Source organism: Peromyscus maniculatus, chromosome 7, assembly GCF_049852395.1.
Source record: "Peromyscus maniculatus bairdii isolate BWxNUB_F1_BW_parent chromosome 7, HU_Pman_BW_mat_3.1, whole genome shotgun sequence".
Taxonomy (NCBI): domain Eukaryota; kingdom Metazoa; phylum Chordata; class Mammalia; order Rodentia; family Cricetidae; genus Peromyscus; species Peromyscus maniculatus.
In genome coordinates, this window is record NC_134858.1 from 92,326,517 (window position 1) to 92,348,278 (window position 21,762).

A 21,762-nucleotide genomic window follows, 5' to 3' on the forward strand; every position below is an offset into this window, starting at 1 on the left:
GGGTAGGAGAGTTCCTGCTAGCAGTGGACTGAGATTTTTCTTGATCTAAGAAGATTCTTGAGTCCTTGGGTTAAAAAGCCTTTAGATGTCTTCCTTTTCCTTGGGTGTTCTAGATAAGAAACACTTTGTTGTTGCTACTGTATTATTTGAGCAGAAATGGTGACAGCATCTATAAACAAGTACTGTGAGCCAGCAAGTAAAGAGAGAAGCGGTGAATCACCTGGAAAATCCACGACACAGAAGCTGCTTCTACCTAAGAATTAACCTTGAGAAGGTCATTCATTCAATCAACCAACAAAAGTAGTACTCGCTGCTTGTCAGAAAACATCAAGGCACTGACAGACACATGGCTGAGAAAGAGATACCAACGAAGACTAACTTTTTAAAAAGATGCATTTATTTTTATTTGATGTGTATGTGTGTTTTGCTTGCATGCATGTATGTGCACCACATATGTGCAGTGTCTGAAGAGGCCAGAGGAAGGTGTTAAATCACCTAGACCTAAACCCAGTCCCCTGCAGAAGCAACAAGTATTCTTAACTGCTGAGTCATCTCTCCAGCCACAATGATGAACTTGGTATCCCAGAAGACCATGTCCAGTGCTTGTGAGCTCTTTCTTGGGGCAAAAGTACTTAATTATCCATTTCACATAAGAAAATAAATTCACCGGCAACTGAACTTTTTATTTTTGCATTATTTTCCTTCTAGAAAGATTACTGTAGGGGGCTACAACTTCACAACTAACAAAGATAATTCTTGCTGCAGTGTCTGATGTAATATAACACATTCAGGATGGATTTCTGTCTCCTTGCCTGACCTTGTAAACTGCTGGACTGCAAAGTGTGGTTTGACTCCTATTACTGTAGTCTCTAAAGCTAGCAATTTTCCCATTGCAAATAAAATCTATCTATCTATCTATCTATCTATCTATCTATCTATCTATCTATCTATCTATCTATCATCTATCTATTCTTAGAACACAAACAAAAAGCTTCTAGGTGGTGACAATGTTTTCCTTAGACTCAGAAAAGCAGATTTATGGAGCCTGGCTCCTAGGGAGTGGAGTACGAATCAAACAACCATTCTGGATGACAGGCACACAGAGCTACTGCAGGTGGAACTGCCTGGGTAGTGGCTGGAGACCTGAGTATCTGGAAAGACAAAGGGAAAGGCTGAAGACTGTGATTCCCATGGGGATGTGTATGTGGTGGGAAGGACACTGAGTATGCTTTCCTGGGCAGGGTTTGTGTTAAAGCAATGAGTTTCAGAAGGACAGAGAAAAGAGGTCAGAGAGCTTGGAGGAAAACCACAGGAAGCCAGTCTCCCCAAACAAAGGAGTGACAGGAGGAAGCCAGAGTCTATGGCCCATACAGAGAGGTTAGCAATCTGGAAGCACAGACAAGGCACTCAGGAGGGCTAGGGCCTCACAGATGGCATCCTGGCTTTGAGAAAGGGACTCTGGGTACCATGTTTCATGTTTTTAAGCTTGGCCAACTTTATGAATGGCTTTCTGCCCATTCTGAGCCAAAAAATGTTAAACATTTATTATAGAAAATTTAGAATAATGAAACAAAATGCCCCAAAGAGCAAATTCCTGCAGTCGTTGTTTGCTCCTCTGTGGGAGCCACTTTGTGACTTGGGATTTAGTCTCCCAAGACCTGGCTTGCCCAGACTGTTGACCTGGCACTGACTCTCACCCATGTCGGCACCAGTTCCTATGGTAACTATATACAGCAGTGTGGCCTAGAAAATAAGGTGACTCTGTGAGTATAAAACAACACATTCTGAGGGACTGAAGATATGCTGAGTGATGAAGACACCAGGAGACATATTTACAAATGACTACATCAATGTTTAGTGTTAGTGCCCATAGCCTGTAGGCAGAAACTCATGGTTTTTACTCTGGTCCAAGTTTGTTTTTGTGAAGCATGATTTAAAACATGGATTTGTGTATGTGATTTCTTTTATGCCAGTGGTGCTATAGTGGCAGAAAAGGCTGTGCAATGGCTGAGAATAGGGTCATTCCAGTCATATCCCCACTCAGGAGCTTGGGTTCTAAAGAGTACAATGCTGGTCCACCCATCATGTTCAAATTGCTATGGTCCAGGAGGCCTAGACATATCAATATGTTAGCAATATAATAAATGACCACATATCCAGGAGATTTGGGCACCATAAATTTATTATCTCACATCTTTGCAGGTCTGATGTCCAGCTTGGCTGGACTGAGTTCTTTGCTCTGGGTCTCATAAGGTCAAAGTCAAGGTTTTGGCTGGTTGGGGTCCTTTTAGAAGTTCTAAGAAGAATCTCTCTGTAAGATTACCTGGGTTCCTGGCAGAATACAGACAATTGCAGCTGCAGAGCTAAGGTTCCATTGCTCACTAACAAAGTCATCCATGGCTATCCAAGACCTCTCTCACTCTCTCTGCCCTGGCAAATCAGCTTCTACATTTTAAAGCGAGCAAAGGCATGCCAAACTCTTCTACTACCTATTAATGTTCCTGACTTTGCCTTTTCTTCACATCCCTCCAGTTAGTCTTCTCACTCCAGCCTAAGAAATTTCGCATCCCCCTTTTTTTCATTGTATGAAATTCATTTTTATTCTGCTGTTTTGCTGGTAACAATTTACAGAATCATGATTAATGACAATCATTTTTGCACACAAATTGTGAATTCACTTACAAGCAATAAATGTTGCTAGAAGAATATTTATTATGTACTTAAGTATCCAGTGCCATGCCAAAGAGTTTAGAGGACATCAGAGAAGCTCAAAGTTTGGCCAACCATCAGGGATCTCAGGCTATTAGGGGGGAACACACCACCAAGTGCACACACTAAAAACAGTGTGTCCAAATCATTTAGACCTGTGTCTACTGAAGTAGCTGCTTTCTCCTGCCTCACATCTCCTAAGACCCAGATTTCCTTTCTGCATCATGAATTCCAAACCTGTATGTGTGGAACATGTCCTTTTAAAAAATATTAATTCTTTGAAATGTCATACAATGTATTTTGATTGCATTCACCCTCCACTCCTCATTTCTGTGGCTCTATGCATCAAATCTTTAGACTTGTGTCATTAATTTGGATCACCTATAGAATCCAGGAAACTAGAAAGAGGCCATTAGTGGAGAGGGGAAGAAAAACTTTAAGGAAGGGGAGTGGATAATAGAACACAGATGCTATGACTGGGGAAATAAGAATAATGGGGGGAATGTAAAGGTGGGAAAAGAAATGGGAGGGTAGGACAGAAGAAGGGATTGGAGGAGGGCTAACACTCAGCATGTTTGGAAAGCGTACGGAAACATACTTTAAAAAAAAGTTTAATTAGTGTTACTCTACATCTCTGAAACCAAAGATTGCCAAATTGAAAAGCCCAGTGATAAATGTGGGATATCTCCTCTAGAGTTGTTGATCAGAGGGTCCCAAAGACCCCTTAAATATTGCAGGCTTTTGCCACTGCTCTTGGTTGCACACCAGAACTTGAACCATATTGCTAAAGACAGCAAATGCATTGCTTATAGGACATGGAGAAATCAAGCTGGTGTTGGTCAGAAAATTTCTTCTCCTCTGGCTAGCCAGGATAGCACTGGCAGGTGTCATGCAGGTTGTTGGAGGAAAACAAGTCATCAACAGTTTAACCCAGCTGTGAATCCTATGAACTGCAACAATGACTGGCATAGCAAGACAAGCCCATGAGTGCAATAGTGGCGTGACTGTTATGGGGTAACTGACTTCTTTATGATTAGATTTGAGGCCTGCTCCACAGGAGAAAGCACATATCTGGTACTATAAACCTGGCAATGAACTCATAGCTGAGGAGTTCCCCAGAGGTAAACCTACTATGATTCTGCTAAAGGGACATAGTATCAAGCATCCCTCTGAATTGGTATCTCTTTGTATAGATTACCACATCTTTCAGGCATCATCAAAGAAGGTTCTTGTGCAGTGGATATTGGTTACTACAGAAACTCACAGCTGGTCCATGTGCAGAGGATAAACGCCAGTGGCGTGCTCAGCCACATGTGATCATATAGCTCATACTCTCCAGTCCTAGTCTCAAGGCTCAGGGACAATTGTAGAAGATGGAATCAGAAAGATTGTAAGAGTCAGTGGTGAGAGGGGAGTGAAACCCCCAAATGTCTTCTGGACATGGCAGGATTTTCATACGCATGAACTCACAGAAGCTGTGGTTGCCTGCACAAGCCCTAGATAAAGATCAAACCTGTCAACATTCTAGCATAGTGAGGGAAGGGTTTTACCAGCCTCTGCCCCTGACTGGGTAACTATAAACAATTTATGGCTTCTGAAGAAAGTGTTCTTTAAGGATGTGGCCTCCAGTAGACTGACTAGGCTCCAGTGATGGCCCCACAGCCAAAAGTATGTAAGCAGCACAAATTTGAGTAGATGGACTGTTATTTATAAAAAACAAAACAAAACAAAACAAAACACAAAGCTGGGGTGTGGCTAGGGGAAATTTTCATCTTTAAGGGCTCATGTGACTAGGATTGACCATTGCTCTAGATGATACAAGATAATATGCCACTTAAAAGTCATCTGCCTTATATACATTCCAGCACCCTGGTAGCCATGTAATAAAATATATTCACACATTCCAGGTATTAGTTCATTGACAGATTTGGGAAGGGAATATTGTTCAGATTCTCAGACAGGATAAGCACATGACATCACCCTGCTCTTTGCAATGTTGGGATTCAAACGCAGGGCCTTGTGCAGGCTAGGCAAGCACTCTACCACTGAGGACTGTACTTAGTCCTTGATAACCCCTTCATTCTAGTCTTCTTTACCCTTTCTCACATGCTAGTATTGACACTTCTTAGTGTTACACTCATTTGTCCTTGGACACTTTCTCCATTTTAGAACTATTATGTAATATTCCTTAGTATCTTTATCTAGAGGTTGAGAAATTATGGTACATGATATCTGTTTTATATCTTTTTATAGTAAGAAAAATTTGTGAAACGCTCCCATTCTGTGTCAGTCATGATCATGTCTTCTAACTTCTTGCTTTCCTTACAATTGTTCTATGTATGCACCATAGTATTATGTTTACCTCCAAGTGATGATTTCTTAGTGACCCATCACTAACTTTGCTCTTTGGAGCTACTGGGCTCTGCTCTGAATGCATTTCATGATTTGTAGGTAAACAGTTGCCTGCCATTTTCCATTTTAAAATGGCAAAGTGCTTAAGCAATCATTCTGATCGGAGAATGCTTATGCGGCAGGGTGAGTCATCTTCACTTGGATAGTGGGTATACTGCACAGATCCCCATTAAATTCCACCATGGCTCATTAAACCCCATTGGTGAGAAAATTGGGTCTTTGTTAAATGTTTATGTTCTCTGCTAATGTTAAATTTAGAATATTCTTGCTGTAGAGACCTTTGGGGAAAATTTCAAAACACTAGCAGAAGTGCCAAGTGGATTTCAATCCATACACTCCCAAATACAAGACCTAGGAACTAGTCCTTGCCTGGGTTGATTATTAAATATATCTCTTTGCAGCATTTATATGTTAGTATTTTCTTTTCTAATTGCCAAATTGCATGACCTTCTAGTTACTGTTTTCTACTCCCAGAGACCAGTAGGGGTTGTACTTGTGGCTTTTGAGCAAAAGGTGAATGCAATTATTTTCAAACACCATGCAGCCATGAATTCAAGGATGAGATTGTGATCATCTGTGCTTATACTGTATACCCTTCCATTAAAGAAACAACTCCCCAATATTTACCTTTCAAATGAATGGCTTAAGCAAATACAGATACCAGGTATGGAATTGTAACTCTAAAAATAGACTCCTGGGGTTAGTATAAAAAAGATGACCATTTCCTCATTTGAGAGTTACTGTGAAACTTCTGCATGTACACTCAGATTCAGTGGGTTACTACATGGCAAAAGATGTTAAGACATAGAGAGCCTTTCTGGGTGTGGATCCAGCATGCAAACTGAACTCCCCAGAAACTCACAGATGGGATATTTCCTTATCTTTCTCAAACAGGATTCTTAACTAATGTCATAGTGCATAGGAAATAAGCCATTATATGCTCACTTGTCATCTTAGGACAATCATTCTCAGGTATTTTGCAATATGTTCCTTCATAACTCACTTAAATTAAGAAGGAGCCCAAAGAGTTTCCATTGATATACCCATTATTATTTATCCTATTAGAAACTGATACAAATCTCAAAATGTCATTTTAATGGTTAGTTTGAAGTATAAATAATTTACATGTGACTATAAATAATATATCTTATGAAAGATTAATTTATTTTCCAAGAGAAACAAAAATATGTTCAAAAGAGTAGCATTGCCTTATTTTTTGCAAAGTTCTTCAATGTGAGATGTGAGCAATAAAAGACAGAGGATCCTTACATCTGCCCCTGAATGCAATATGCCGCATTAATACTATCATATGGCCATTTGAAAACTCTACTGCACATGAAACAACAAATAAGAATAAAAAGTGCAAGTAACACTTCCCTGTTACTGTGAAGATAGTTCTGGCCTTGAAGATCTTCCTGAATATATTTCAGAAGCTCCAAGGATACATGGGGCTTCCCTTTGAAACTGTCACCTTGGCCATTAGAGCCTGTTTCTAAGGAGACCTGGCTGAAAAGGCTGCAATAGTGTGCAGGCATAGAACATCTTTTCCACCACTAACTCAATACCTAAAACATGTATCACTGTGAAGGTCAAATAAAATTGCTGTGTTTTAGGGCTAAGTAATTTGTGATGCTTTGTGGAATGTGCAATTTAGAATGACCTCAACAAAGTAGCATCTAATGATGTGCTTTCCAGACTGGGCACCCTTCTTTGACCTAGTGTAGAAGTGTAGGATTTCTGTTATATTTCTATGATTATGACTGGCAGAGCCCCACTGGCAAAACCCATCCATAACCGATTTTATAGTCAAGTGCATGGGGAGGGAGGGTCTAGACTCAAAATAATTCCAATATTCCAGAGTGTTCCCACAGGGCTACAACTATTTTAGAAACTCCCCTATAAATGCTTACCATTTGTGAAAAAGCAAAAGTTCACAGTATTCACTTTTGAAAAGAGAAGAATGCTACCTCATTTATATAGAAATGAATGACACCTGTCAGGACGAACAAAGATTCGGCGGCAGAAGACTTACACACTTCTGATTCTCCGTGTGTCACGGACAAGTGTAATATACACTGATTTGCACAGAAAGCAATGGTGAGCACTACAAGGAGAGCCAGCGTTTGACAAGGCTGAACGATGACTTGGAGTGACAAGGGAGGAAACGATTGTGTCTTGCTGTCTGTCGACCTGGGCAGATCTTGTGCTAGTTTGCTGAGTGCTGGCACATTGAAATGCCATTTGAAATTTAAATTCCTTGTATAAAATATCAAGAAAATATGGGCCAGAGAGCTACTAACAAAGGTTCCAAGGCACAGACTGTCACTAAATCACTCTGAAGACTTCAGAGTTACTGAGAGAGATAATTTACAGACAGGCAGTTAAAAACACACAAAGTATCGTTTAGCAGTCAACACATTGGCGTTCTGATGGGCTTAAATAGTTATCTGTATATTTTTCACTCTAAAAATGTTTTCTTATTATCTTTCTGGTTAAGATCAGACTAGTTAGAGTCTCAGTATGATGATGAGATTAATACAAATATACTATTTCAGTGTTGGATTTCTCTTAGACGTTGAAAGTTGGTCTGTATTTGATCCTAACAGTTTGTCACAGACCTTGAGTTCATTCCTCTGGAGATGTTCCAGGGGCCCTACTCCTCCACTGGTACCCAGCTCTCAGCAGATGACCTTGCATTACTAAGGAACATATAACTTCTCTGCTGCCATCACTTGTCCTCTGCCTTCTTCAGATCTTGCCCTAGTAGTTCCTTCTATTCTATTCTCTGTCTTCAACCTCTCTATCCTCTGGCTTATTCTACTCAACCTGCAACATTTTGAATATCTAGAAGAAAACCCTACTCAGCTCTGCATTCTCAAGATGTGACCTTGGATCTCTATCCCACTTCCCCACTTCTCACAAATATAGCCACACCACTGTCTTCCCACTCATCCCATTGCAGTCCTATGCTATTTGGCTGCTCAAATTATTTTCTCAAAACTCTTCCATGGTTCAGGGGCATCTGTCAGTCACTCAATTGCCACATGCCTCCAGTGCCCTAGATGAAAGTACATGCCTGTATGAATGGGAATCTTCTTTAGCATAAGGTCATAGCTTATACCCCTTATTACCAACTTGAGAGGTAAAGTTGTTTTTCTGTAGCTAAACATCAGGCCTTAGGGCTACAGATATGGCACAACATTAAGAGCACGTGTTCTTCTTTCAGAAGACCTGTGTTTGATTCCCAGCACCAACATGGTAGCTCATGACCATCAATAACTCTAGTCCCAGGGGATCTGACACTCTCTTCTGGCTCAATAGGGACCAGGCAATCATATGGTACACAAATATACTTGCAGACAAAACATTCATATGCATAAAAGTAAAAATAAATAAATAAGAATCTGGCCTTAGACGATCTTGTAAGAGAAGGTATGAGTGAAGCTATGGCCACCGCCATGAGGAGGCAAGGAGATCAACAGTGTGATACAGGCAAAAATGACCAAATCCTGTAATAAGATTGTAAGCTCAGACAATCTGACTTTGCCCGAGAGATCCTTCCTATACACTCTTACATGTGCTATCTAGAATGTTCTCTTGAGGTCACAAAAGACTCATCTTAAATAAGTACTGAGTTTTAGCCTACCCTTGGGTAAGGGCTGGTTTCTCTAACCCAGCAAGATCTAAGAAGAGCTGCTGTGGGTTATACTGTGGCCGTTTCAAGAAAGTCTATAGTGGGGCAGTGCAGCTGAGCATGTGAACTAACTAAATGAGTTCTTTTAAAAGTTCTAAGCTTTGTAGCAGAGTGGGTGGCCAATTTCCTGACTCACCTATTCAACTCATTTGCTGTCCTGACAAAATACTCCCTCCTCTAGGACACACTGGCTGGCTTTATTCTGAAGCCGTTCCATTTCTTCACAGGGTAGATAGGAATGTGCCAAGTAATAGCTTTCCCTTTTGTGTGGGATATCGTTTATGAAGCGGAGCTCAGTTCTTTGTTCAGGAGGAATCGTGTGAATGCCAGATCAGTTTTGAACATAACTGGATATATAGTTAAAAGACTTTCATCAAAATAGCCTTGTGCTCTCTTTGGAAAAATGCAGAATCAATCTCATAGAACAGAGTGGGTACAAATGAGCAGGTACTTGGGGATAGGAAACCAAGCCTTATGCTACACATGAACCTGGGAAGCCTCCCCAAGAGTAAAGATGGGTCACAAGCTATCCTTGGAGCTCAGGAACAAATACAGCCAGAAGCTGATGTTGGCACTTGAGCTGCAGCAATAGAATTTTCTGCTAAAGAATAACTTGTATTTTATTCCACAAGATCCTAGCAAAAGGAGAATGGTGTTAATGAAAACCTCAGTTGAAACCTCATTGCTTTGGTTAGATGTAGTCTCCTGGCTCAACCTAAGATAGAGAAAGCAGCCATGTAAGAGAGACGCATTTTGTCCCTCCCATCTCCACCTGTAGAAGCTGCAGGTTACAGCAAATGTTCAAAGCTACTCAGGAATTGAGAGTAGATTTCTGCCATTTGCCTGTTGTGATTAATAGGACCCTCTCATCCTAAATAATGAAATCGATCCCATCCTTGGTTTTTAAAAAGGAATCAGGACCCTCTTTCATTCTAACTCATAACCTCTGTCTCTCTTTCTTCATTTGTTTTGTTGTTAGATTCTTACAGTAGCTTCTTTAAAAAAAAAGCATTAAAGAAAAGATAAAATGTTTTAACTGACAAATAAAACTCATCTGTGTTTATAGTGTGTGGTATAGTTGATGCCCATGAGCAATAGGAAGGCTGATCAGGCCAGTTAGCATGGGCATCACTTCACATGCTGATCAATCTTTTTGGTTTTTGTAGTGAAAACATTTAAAATCTACTTTCTAGCAATTTTCAAGTATGTAATACATTATTTTAAGCATGCTGTTCCTTCTATTCTGTCCTTACAACACTCATTCTTGCTTATCTACTTGCTAACAGCATGCTACATTGCAGCACAGTGCTGTGGGGTGCGGATAAGAGAACCAATAACTAAGTTGTGTATAGGCACTGTGGTCACTGGCCTGGCTGCACCTGCAATGATAGGTGTGCAGGGCCAGGAGCATGTGTGTGTGTGTGTGTGTGTGTGTGTGTGTGTGTGTGTGTGTGTGTGTGTGTGTGTGTGTGTGTAAAAGAGCTTGGGACCTGATTCCACTCCTCTCCCTGTCTTGGATCAACCTGTCTTTTACTGGAATTACTAGGGAGGCCTAGAGTCACCTCTCTATTCTGCCTCTGCACTGATGTCTGAGCTTTTTGTCCAAGTTCAAACCAGAATGTGTCAACCCTCTTATTAAGGACCTTCAGTTGTTTCCTACTGTGGCAGACAGGGCAACTTCCAAATTTCTTGATTACTTGCAAAACCTTCATGCTTAACTCACTTCCCTGCCCACCCCCCACTAACACTCTGTTTACCAAATACATTTTGGCCTCACACTTCACGAAATGGGAGAGGAAAGAACAGAAGTAAAAATACCCATTCTGCCTTAAAATTTTTGCCATCAGTATCATTTTGTACCACTCTTTCCCTCTTGGCAATCAATTCAGTGGATCACTTTCCTAATGAGTGCTGCTCACACTTTGCATACCTGTTTTGATTATAGAGACACCAGGTAGTTTTGAGGAGCACAAATAATCAGTGAGTGGTGTCCACTGCCCTGATCAATTGACAAAGGCTCAGAACTAAACAGAACACAGTAAGTGAGCAAGTCCTGCTCAGGAGAACACTGAGTCTGTTTTATGGCTGAATGTGCTCCTAGGAGCAAATGAGAGCCAGGATCTGGTTGCCTCTCCCTCCACAGGAATAGTCATTTGTCCATTCCTTCATGCATGCATCAAATAATTGTTGCATGCTGGTCAAATAAATATCAAGGTTTGCAAATTGGACCCTATTCCCAGGGAACTCAGTCCCTTTTATGAGTCTGTGATTTGATCCGAATGCTAGGATCATAAAGGAATGAGCCAATTCAAAGCTGAGAAAATCAGGGATTGAGATGGATTCCCTTTCAAGACTCTTAAAGAATAAACAAAGAGATCTTTGGAAGCAAGAATATATGCATATGCTCCCCCCTCCCTGTATCTGTATGTGTCTTCCCTTCCCATTTGTATGTGTCTATGAAGTGCAGGGCACATATAAAGAATGAGGGAATGGTGGAAGTCAATGCCAAAGGCACTTCTGCCCTTTTAGGAGGAGTCAAATGCAAAGAAAAAAAAAACTAGTTAAAAACTTCAGTGTGTTTGGAAAGTTGCAGCAAGTTCAATGCGACTTGAGAGGAGCAGCAAAGGGTGGGCTGGGTATGCGGAGAAAGGCATCACTGGAAGGTAAGCATGGTCTGGGCAGACTGTTACAGCTGGGATGCAGGAGAATGATACAATCTATGACTTATGAATGAAGATCTCTTGTTGGTATGGAGGGTGAGTTTGAGAAGATCAGTACTTAATGGAAGCTTTCTTAAAAGTGACAATGAAGGCCAATTTCATGGCTCTGACCTAACTAACAGGTCATCTTTGTGTGTCTTCCTAGTGACAGTGTTGGCCATTTTCCATGAACTACACGTGGACCCTGACCTGTACACACTGCTGTTTGGGGAGAGTGTGCTAAATGATGCGGTGGCCATAGTCCTCACATAGTAAGTCCCGGATCTCACCTCATTCCTTTAATCACGGTTCCTGCTGGAGGTAATTCCTGATGTCTTTGATAGCATCTCCTCTCTATGACAGAGAGATACAGGCACTTGGTAGCTTTTAAGGAATTGTTATCACAGAAGATCTCCAATAATGGGCACAATTCATTAGGCACCTAATATCTAATACTGTTAATGGCTTTCACACTCCCAGCTTATTACAAGATACTACCCAGAGGGTAACAGATTTTTTTTTTCTCAGTGCATATATTGAGTTGACTCACTGAAGTTTCCTAAGATGCATGGAAATGAGCTTCCTCATTTCAAAATCACTGCCACTTAGTATTTTCCTTCCACTAGTTGCTTTCCAGTTAACAGACTGACAGAAGCTCTGGAATTTAGCTTTTGGCAGATGGGATCCTAGAACTCAGGGTCACAGCACTACATTCTCCATGCAGATTCAGCGCTTTCAAGGGTGCACAGGTCGCTAGCTCTTCCCAAGCAGGCACGCACCCATGACCTGGAAGCTGCCTCAGCTGAATGCGGGTGCCACTTCCCTTTGTGCTGAGGAGCTTCTTCCCAAGAGACCCGGCACGCTTTCTCCACCTCCCCTTTAGACATGTAGCCATTTATTTTTAATAAATGCCACTCTGGCAGCTTTCACTGTGTCAGAGGTCTCTCTGTGGTTTTAGATTAAGACCAACATTTTGGGCAATTGTCAGTTATCCCCAAGGAAAGCAGCTATCTGATAATTAAATGTGACAACAGAATCCTATTCCCGGCGTTAATTACTTTAAATGCAGTTGAAAATGTATTGTGAAGTAACAAAAGATTTTTAAGGCAGGCCTCAGGGAGGGGAGCGGAAAGCAGGCAGAGCTCGGCAGCCCTGCCAGCTCGTTTTCTAGTTTCCTTTGTTTGCCAGTTGACATTTCTTAAGACTGCCTCCCTCCAAAGTTGCCACTGAATTCAGCCATGTTTACCTGGCCACAGAGACACACAAGGTTTTCTGTGTTACAGGTAGCTACCAGCCTGTATAAATAAAAGCAAAAGCCTTGGGCAGAATCACAAATGCAAAAAGATGCTCTGAAAGAAACATCAAGAACAATTAATTAGGACACCAAGAATCCTTGTCCCAGAAATACTAACATTAAAGGAATATTTGAAGAAAAAAAAATGGAAAAATCTGCTGAGTCCCTCATTTTTACTTCCTGTGCTGCCAAATTGTAAAAGGCCAAGCCAAGCAAAACGACTGGAGCACAAAAGAGCTGGGCGGCCCACACAGCTCCATCCGAGGCAGGCTTGGCCTCTGCCCAGCACTGCCACTCACAGTGGCTCTCATTAAAAACAAGGACTTGGGGATGAATGTCGCCCTGTTGAGTAAAGGCTGGGGGCACTGGACACTGTTTATTTTCCATCTCAAGTCCATTTAAGCATCCCTAACCCAACTATGCATTTCTAAATGAATCTTAATCATAAAGTGAATGCCCCACCCCCTAGGAATAAAGTTTGTGGGGATATTGGGGAGGGTCTGGAAATTTTAGGAGTTAGAATACAGATGGAAGAGGTAGATCCCTGGAGTCTGGTCCTTGGTGGTATAGATCTTGACCCCTTCCTGCCCCCCCCCTACTTCTTGTATGCCAGGGGCATTTATACCATGTGCCCCTACTGACACAATGTTCAATTCAAGCACATGGGTCAGGCAGCCATGAACTAAACTCTCTGAAACCATACAAAATTCATCTTTCCATACCCAAGCTGTTTCTTTCAGGTACTTTGGTCACAACAACAAAGCATATCTAATGCACGTATCTTGACAAGATGTCTTCCTTTCTGGGCAGGAGACAGTTGACATTGTAGCTGAAGCCCTGAAATCTTCAGCTTTGCTCTTCTGGCACTGTGCAGTGTAAACCCAGTGAGTTCCTACTAAAATAGAGCTGTATCTGAGGAAGACTATTTGAATGCCCAAAGTCCATACATGAGGATCTCCAAGGTCTCTGCCATAAATTTCTTTGACTGTCATCCAGTGTGTGTGTGTGTGTGAGATGGTCTAGCTCTGGCCTCTCTGTCCACCAGCATTTCCTATGGCTTGCCTTGTCTCTTCTTACACTGTTTTCCATGTGGTTTTCTTTTTACTTGTTCATGCATTTCTTATTAAAAATAGTTTGTAGAATTTTGTGATGAGTACTGTATATATATATACATACATATGTATATATATATATACATATGTATATATATATAATTTGTATCCTTTCCTCTCTCCATCCAATCCTTCAATGTCCTCCTACTCCCTCTCTAATTCATGACCTCATCTTTCATTATATGTATTATGTTATATTATCATGTTATATATCATATATATATTATATATACATATATACACAACCTACTGAATTAGTTTAGTGTTGCTCATATATGCATGTGTTTAGGCTGACCACTGGGATTGAAAACTCATCAGGGGCTCTCCCTGGAGAAAACTGATACTCCTTCTTTCATCATCCACTGATTGCCTATAGCTTTTCATCTAGGGGAAAAGCCTTAGGAAATATCTCTCATCCACATCGGGATGTCAACTGGTTTTCTCATTATGCAGGTCTTGTTTCAGCAACCATATTGAGATTTCATAGGTGTGGCTTTCCTGTCATGTCTAGAAGACATTAGCTCATAGTGGGCATTCGAGTCCCTCTGGCTTTTGCAGTCTTTTCCCTCTTCTGCAATTTTCCTTAAACCTCGGGTATGGGGGTTGTGCTGTAAATGTATCAATTGGAAATGTGCCCCCCCAGAGTCACTTATTCTCTGCATTTTGACCAGTTGTGAATCTTTGTATCGTCTGCATCTGTTTCAAAAGAAGCTTCTTTGATGAGGGATAAGAGCTACACTTATTTGTGGGTTTAAGTATTTAGAAAACAGAAATTACATTGGTTTAGGAAAATCACAGTGGTAAGTTCTATTCCAGTTTCTATGACCTGTCGAGCCATGGTCAGTTAGCTAGGTTGGAGGAACTGAGCTAGAACTAATCTGCAAGCTTCTTCCCTGAGAACTTTCGTAGGATCAGAAGGTGGTATGCAAGGTGCAAAGGAAGAAAATCAATTAATAACTTACCAAGCTGTAAAGCCTCCCAACCACGACAATGATCAGCCTTGCAAGACATCCTGAATGGTATGATAGTGGCACTTTTATCTTGGAAGTAACCAACAGTTGTCTAATTGGACTTAAGGCCCTCTCAATAGGAAAGAATCATCCCAGGTACTCCTTGCTTCTTCAATTTACTTTAGATCCTACATAATGATCTCTTTGTGTTATTTCTTGTTCACAACACCTTCTAATGCCCATCTCAATCTCTCTTCCAACCATTTCCATCTCCCTTAGGGAAACCCTATTTCAACATTACTTAAAGATTTTCCTTGACTTTCATTAACAGTTCATTTATACCTCCTCCTTTCTTTGCCTCTGTCCTGAACCACTCAGTACTTGATAGCCTCTTGGAGGTAGATCTAAGCCTTCACACAAAAATCCCTTTTCCTCCATTGTTCTCCCAGCATCTGGTTCCACCTAGGCACATCTTCCAACTCTCACCCCAGTATTTTCTTTCAGGATCCACCAGCTCACAAATAGAACCTAGACTTCCCAACGCTGTTACTTCCTTTTCAGTTGCCATTGGATTTGCATGTGTGTTTGACTTCTAGATAGTAACTTTTTGAAAGTGGAGTATATATACTTAAAGTGTGTATTAAAAGAACAAATAAAAGCTTCTTTTATGTTTTGCCTTTCTTAGTTCCACCTTTGGGTGGTTTTCAAGTTTAAGAACAATGATAATTGATAGGAGTATAAGGCATTTGACTATCACGTATGAGGCCCTAGGTTCTACACCTACCACCAAAGTTGGTTTTTTTTTTTTTTTTTTTTTTTTTTACAAAAAGAATAGCTCTAGGGCTGTTCTTTTGCAAGCATCATGGAAAAATAAAAGTTTTAAATTTTGATGTGAAGTGGGTATACATTGTCTTTCCCTTTATCCACAAGGGTTACATTTCAAGATTATCATAATTATCTAAAAGTATCCTACTGAACCCAACAGATGTAATGTTTTCTTTCTATACAAGAATAACTATGATAAAGTTTAATTTCATAGATTAGGTGAAGTAGACAATTAACAGCAACACCTAACGATAAAATACAACATTTATAACAGTACACAATAGCAAAGGACTCTTAAAGGTTACCAGCTGTGTATTTTTGGTAGCTTCTGTTTGATAATTTCATTGGACTTGACCATGGATTAATGGAGACTACCATAATAAACCCAAATCATGGGCAACTATGTTCCTTGACAGGGTCTCTAAAACCTTTTGGAAATAGGCTTGCATTCATCAGCCATAAAATTTTACTTAAGAACTATCCATTCCATTCAGTTTTAATACTTTGCATTTTTAATTGTTAATATTATAACAATAGTTTGCTCTAGTATTTAGTGACATTTTTGATTAAAGACACTTTTCTTTGATAGTCTATGAAGCAAAATATTATAATTAATACTGTTTCTTAAGTTAAATGTCTTCTCAATTTCAGAGAATTGATTTATAATTGAATTTGATTTTCCCATCTCTCCTACATGGCACAAGATGATGAGTGCTGTATTATGTTTCTATGGTTTAAAATGATCCAGCAATTCTTTGTCCTGAAATAAAAGTAGCCTCGATTAACACAGAAGTTCTGAAATTAGCTTATCTCTGACCCATATTGTGATTTCTAGTATATATGAATATCCTTTCCAAATGTGTGCACACTAGCTTAAAATGAATGAATGTTACATGATGGATTTACCTTTCTAAAGGTTGTTAAATAGACTTTAAAAGGAGGCAAAAGACAGAGCAAAGAGATCTAGAGGGGTTATGTGTGCTAGAATCCTAAACAAAGACATTAATTTCAGAGGCAGCATGGCAGAGTCGAAAGAAGCCACAATTAGAAGTCAGATCTGGTGTTAGGATCCCCATTAATTAAGTGTGCAATCAGTACAGTTTTCACAGAACCAACTCAAGCATTGTAAGCAAACAGACTGAGCTGATGTAAATGAGCAGCAGCCATAGAAATAGCTCAGGAAAGGGCTCCAGGAAATGAGCAGGACTCTCCCTCCTCAGTCCTTCACTGTGAGTTTTCACTTTTGGTTAGGAGGTGATGGCCTCATTCTTCAGAACAAAGCAAAAACCATTGCCCCATCATTCTCAGCCTTAAGTTTTGCTACACCTTGTAGATTCTGGAAAAGTTACTGTTTTAGGGCTACTCACTGACACTGCATAACTCACCCATCTACGTCATAGGAGGTTAAGGCCATAAGTGACTTCACTTGGAACCAAATGAGTTGAGATGGGGAAAGCAGAATTATTGTTCAAGTAAAATTGCCATGAATGAGGAAAAATAAATGCTGGATAGAAACATAACAAAGTTAGCATACCAGAACAGTGGTTTTATCTGGCCGTAGTCATCTGTGTTTGTTTGCTTATGCACAAATTATAAGAGTAGTTATGTAGTATATATTACAAAGTTATTCTGAGCAATAAGTAAAGCAATACAGCTGAAAATTTTCTGCATCTCTATAATCTAGGAAGACTATGTGATAGAAATATTTTGCTGTCATTTATATCAATCTCTATTGTCCTACCTACACAGCTTTCTGTTTTTCTTTAAATGACCTATTTCTAATGAAGTAGTCCCTCATAAATGTGGAAATTTATGATCCAAAGAATATAAAGAATAACCATTTTTATATATGATTTCCCCCATTAGGATTATCTTATGTAATTAAGATATATTGGCTAACATTGACAAATCAAGAAACAGAGGTTGGAGTATTTTAAGGTTGTAACTGCTTGTTATACAGCCTCTTTTCCTGGGGAGATGTGAACTAAAGCATGAAAAATAAAGAAAAAAACATTTAAATCCATATATTGATTAAAAAAATAAAGAAATACAGACATCTCAAATAAATAACCTAATGATGCGCCTCAAGGTCTTAGGGGAAAAAAGTCAAATTTAAAAAAAATTAATGGAAAATAATAAATAAAAGGCAGTCTTTAATGGAGATTAAGAAAAAAAGACAGTACATAGAATCAAACAAGACAGTTGGCTCCTTGAAAAGATAAACAAAATCAATAAATCACTAGCCAAACTGACCAAAGAAAGCCAAACAGCCTTTATAATACACATGATGAATTGTTAAATCTCCTCAATATAGAATATTTAGATAAGTTACTGTGGTGGTTTGAATGAGAATGGCCCCCATAGACTCATGTTTGAATATTTGGTCCCTAGTTGATGGAACTATTTGGAATTAGGAGCCTTGGCCTTCTTGGAGGAGGTGTGTCACTGGAGGCAGGCTTGCCGTTTCAAAAGGCCCATACCATCCCCAGTTAGCTCTCTCTGCCTCATGGTTGTTGTCTCAAGATGTGAGCTCTCAGCTACTGCTCCAGTACCATGCCTACATGGCTGTTGCCATGCCCCCCACCATGGTGGTCATGGACTTTAACCCTCAGAACCATGAACCCCAAATTAAATGCTTTCTTTTGTGAATTGCTTTGGTCACGGTGTTTTGTCACAGCAATAGAAAAGTAACTAAGAAAGTTATCTTGGGTAAGTTACATAACATTTTGGTGCTTCCGCTGCCTTTCGGGGATGAGGGATGGTAGCAGCACACACCTCATTAGATTAGATAGGCCTAGCTTGTTGCACTCAGTACATTGTCAGACATTGGCTTCTATTATTACTCTCATCGCAAAGATCAGTAACAAGAGGTAAGCATTATAGAACGATGTGCAAAGCATTTAGAGAATAAACAAAAAGGAGAAACCTTAATGGTCAGTAACTATGAATGAGATCAACTTCACTAATAATAAATGAACAATTAACCTCTAATGTATCATTTTTTTTAAACTAGCAAATCTTCAAATCTTAAGAACTCAAGATGGCGTAGTCATACACATAGAGTTGACATCTGAAAAATGGGAACCCTCCTATGTCACTAAAAGTGATAAAAGTTTTACAGAGATAATTTAGCAACATTTAGTAAGAGTCATTAGACTTTGAGTCATGTGATCAGGAACTACACTTCTGGAAACTTATCCTAAAAAGTAGTTGAGGCCATGAAATTGTGTACAATGGTTGCCAGGTGGTTCAGAAAATTTTGTGAATTGATGTCACCCATCCCACACATTTAAAAACAATAGAGAAGGCAATATATTGATGTAAAATATGCAAAATATATTTTAAAGCAAACAAAGCACCCTAATTTATAGTACTCATGTATAATAAATAGTAATATTTGTATTTAGTAAATACTAGAAAAATTAAATATATGGTAACATCTAGACTGACAACAGAATTCCAACCAATGACAAAGCAAATTCGAGGTCATCCTTAGCTATACAATGAGAATTTGTCTCAAAAAATAAATCAAAACAAAGACCACTAACTATATGTAAATACAGATATACTTATATAATATTTCTGTCCTGGTTAATTTGGCTTACAAATCCTGAGCACAGTTCATCATTGAGTGAAATTAAGGCAGGAACTCAAACAGGGCCAGAATTTGGAGGCAAGAACTGAAGCAGGGACTGTCGAGGCATGCTGTTAATTGGCTTGCTCAATTTGTTTTTTGTTACATAATCTAGGATCATTTGCCCAGGTATGATACTACCCATGGTGAGCAGGGCCCTCCCATATCAATCATTAATCAAGATAACACCCCACAGACTTGCCTACAGGCCGATCTGGTGGAGGTATTTTCTCAATTGAAGTTCCTCTTCCCTGATGACCTTACATTGAGTCAAGTTGGTTTTCAAAAAAACCCTAACCAGACAAATTATGTATATTATAATAATTACATTATATATAAATTATGCATTTTATGTTATCTCTTTATTTTACATAGAATTATGAAGACATAGTGAAGTACTTTTTGTTATTTGTGTGTAAATTACTTGTATATCATATATCAAATATATGCTATTTCCATACAAATATAATTTATATACTTTAAGTGATAAGTACAGCATTGTGCTGGAACATGTTCTTTTAAAATAATTCCATAGTATATAAATGTCTTCAAGTTTTCTTAGAGATGAACTAAGGACCTCTGTCGAGAGCAGGCTCTCAGAGGGTAATAAATATACACTAAGTGCCTTTATTCATTTTAAAGCAAATACTGATAGGGAAGTTCACTGCAGCTCATTAAAAGAGGGAGAAACAGAGCAGCAATTTTCCCTTTCTCAATAAGAGTACCGTGCTGCCTGGAAGTTTTTGCTAGAAAACGTCACAGAAAGTGTGATGCCAGTGAATAGTTGGCACTTAACCACAGGTGATATTTTGAAAGACCACAATCCTTAAGGCCGGTGCTTTTTAAGGGGAATTTAACATGAAAGCTAGTAGGATGTTGTGAGACTCGGCCATGAAACAAAGAGGAACCTTGAGTTATTATCCAGCAATTCACCAAAATGTGCTCAGCACCTGTACATGCAATCTATAGATAGGCTGGATACAGTCACCCGTCCCTCCCCTCAGCAAGTTGGGCAATAATAACTATGACAGGATTTAATATGTATGAGAAAACATTTCTCTAAAAGTCAATTCAGAAGAGTTGTAAAGTTTGGACATAAAAATGTGTCCCAAAGGAAATCCCATTCTAATATCGTTTCTAGGAAGAATGCAAACTCCTTATAGGCAACCTAGACTTTTCTCTGTCCCCCACAACACAAACTAATTGTTTGGCAGTTTCTCCAATAATTACTGAGTGAATCAATTAGGGTCTTTTCAGGTGCAGATGGAGGCATTTATTAATTCTCTCATTAACAGCCCTTCCAGAGGATGTATGTTTAATTGTCTTTATTGTGCTTCTTCCAACTGTTTAGAAAGCCCTGTTAGCTGCTCTCATTAGCCCCATGTCTCCCATTGGCTCCTGCTGGGAAACATGGACACGATGAGATGGTACACCTTGCTGATGAGAATGAGCAGAGACTTCCACCACAACCGAGAGCTATATTTCTCATGAGCCTGCTTAGCTAAAAATGTAAGTCCCTTATGTCTTGACACATCTTTCCGAAGGTGATTCAGGAATTAATTTTGGCTTGGAAACTGATAGTCAGCCTGAATTACATTTGTTTTGATGGCTGTCTAGATATATACTCGTGTGTTACATAATTAGAAGAAAATTAATGTATGGCTCACTTTGCCTAAGGACTCCTGTCCAGGCAATCAATTCTATGCTAATGTCATTTCTTCAACACTAGGTGGTGTCACATGGCAGGAGTGGAAAAGGCTCCATGGGCTCTTTAACGAGGACCAGGGCCACTGTCCTCAGCTGACAGTGGCTGTGAGTCAGACAGTCCCAGTGGGGTACTGCACACCTGTCCACTGCTGCTATCTTGGGTTTTGCTGTGTCCCGACCTCTGGTTCCTGTTTCCTTACCATGACTTTGCAGTCTCCTTTATCCTAGCTCTTAGTGCCTCTTCAGATCTCTAGGCTCCAGCCTTGGCATTCTCCAACGACTCTGCTCCATCTCTTGACTTTCAGATTAGATCTAACATTTGCTTGCTCCTTTTCAGAACTCAGCCCCATGATGTAGAACTTGACTTGCTCTTGCCATACCACATATGACAAAATGGTCTACTAAACATAATTAAATATTGTGAATTCATATTGATGGTTCTTTATCTCAGTTTCATTGTTATATAAGTCAGATGTAAGTGACACAGACACAATTAAAATTAATGTAAGCAAAGGAACTCATTGGCCTGTGTATCAGGGTTGAGTTGACTGGGATGCGGGGCTCAAGGATCCAATGTGGCTGCTTCTTTTCTCTCGTTTTCTGATTCTCTAAGGGCAACCCTCTGTGTTTGCTCATACACGTAGATGGCTTATTCTGTTAAACAGGGGAGGATATCTCTAGGCATATGCAGTTTTGAGCTCAAAACAATACTTCATTTTCCCAGTA

The 21,762-nt window shown here is 39.7% G+C and overlaps 1 protein-coding gene and 1 long non-coding RNA gene across 2 annotated transcripts in view; one reads left to right on the top strand and one right to left on the bottom strand.

Annotated features, from left to right (window-relative positions):
- Slc9a9 (solute carrier family 9 member A9) overlaps positions 1-21,762 on the top strand; it is a 548,574-nt gene that overhangs the window by 168,927 nt on the left and 357,885 nt on the right. Inside the window, exon 6 of the mRNA XM_076576829.1 lies at positions 11,681-11,786. Coding sequence (XP_076432944.1) covers positions 11,681-11,786 — 106 coding nt within the window. The remainder of the gene's footprint in view (positions 1-11,680; positions 11,787-21,762) is intronic.
- The window catches only part of LOC143274303 (uncharacterized), a 59,916-nt gene that overhangs the window by 31,024 nt on the left and 7,130 nt on the right, over positions 1-21,762 (bottom strand). The window lies entirely within an intron of this gene.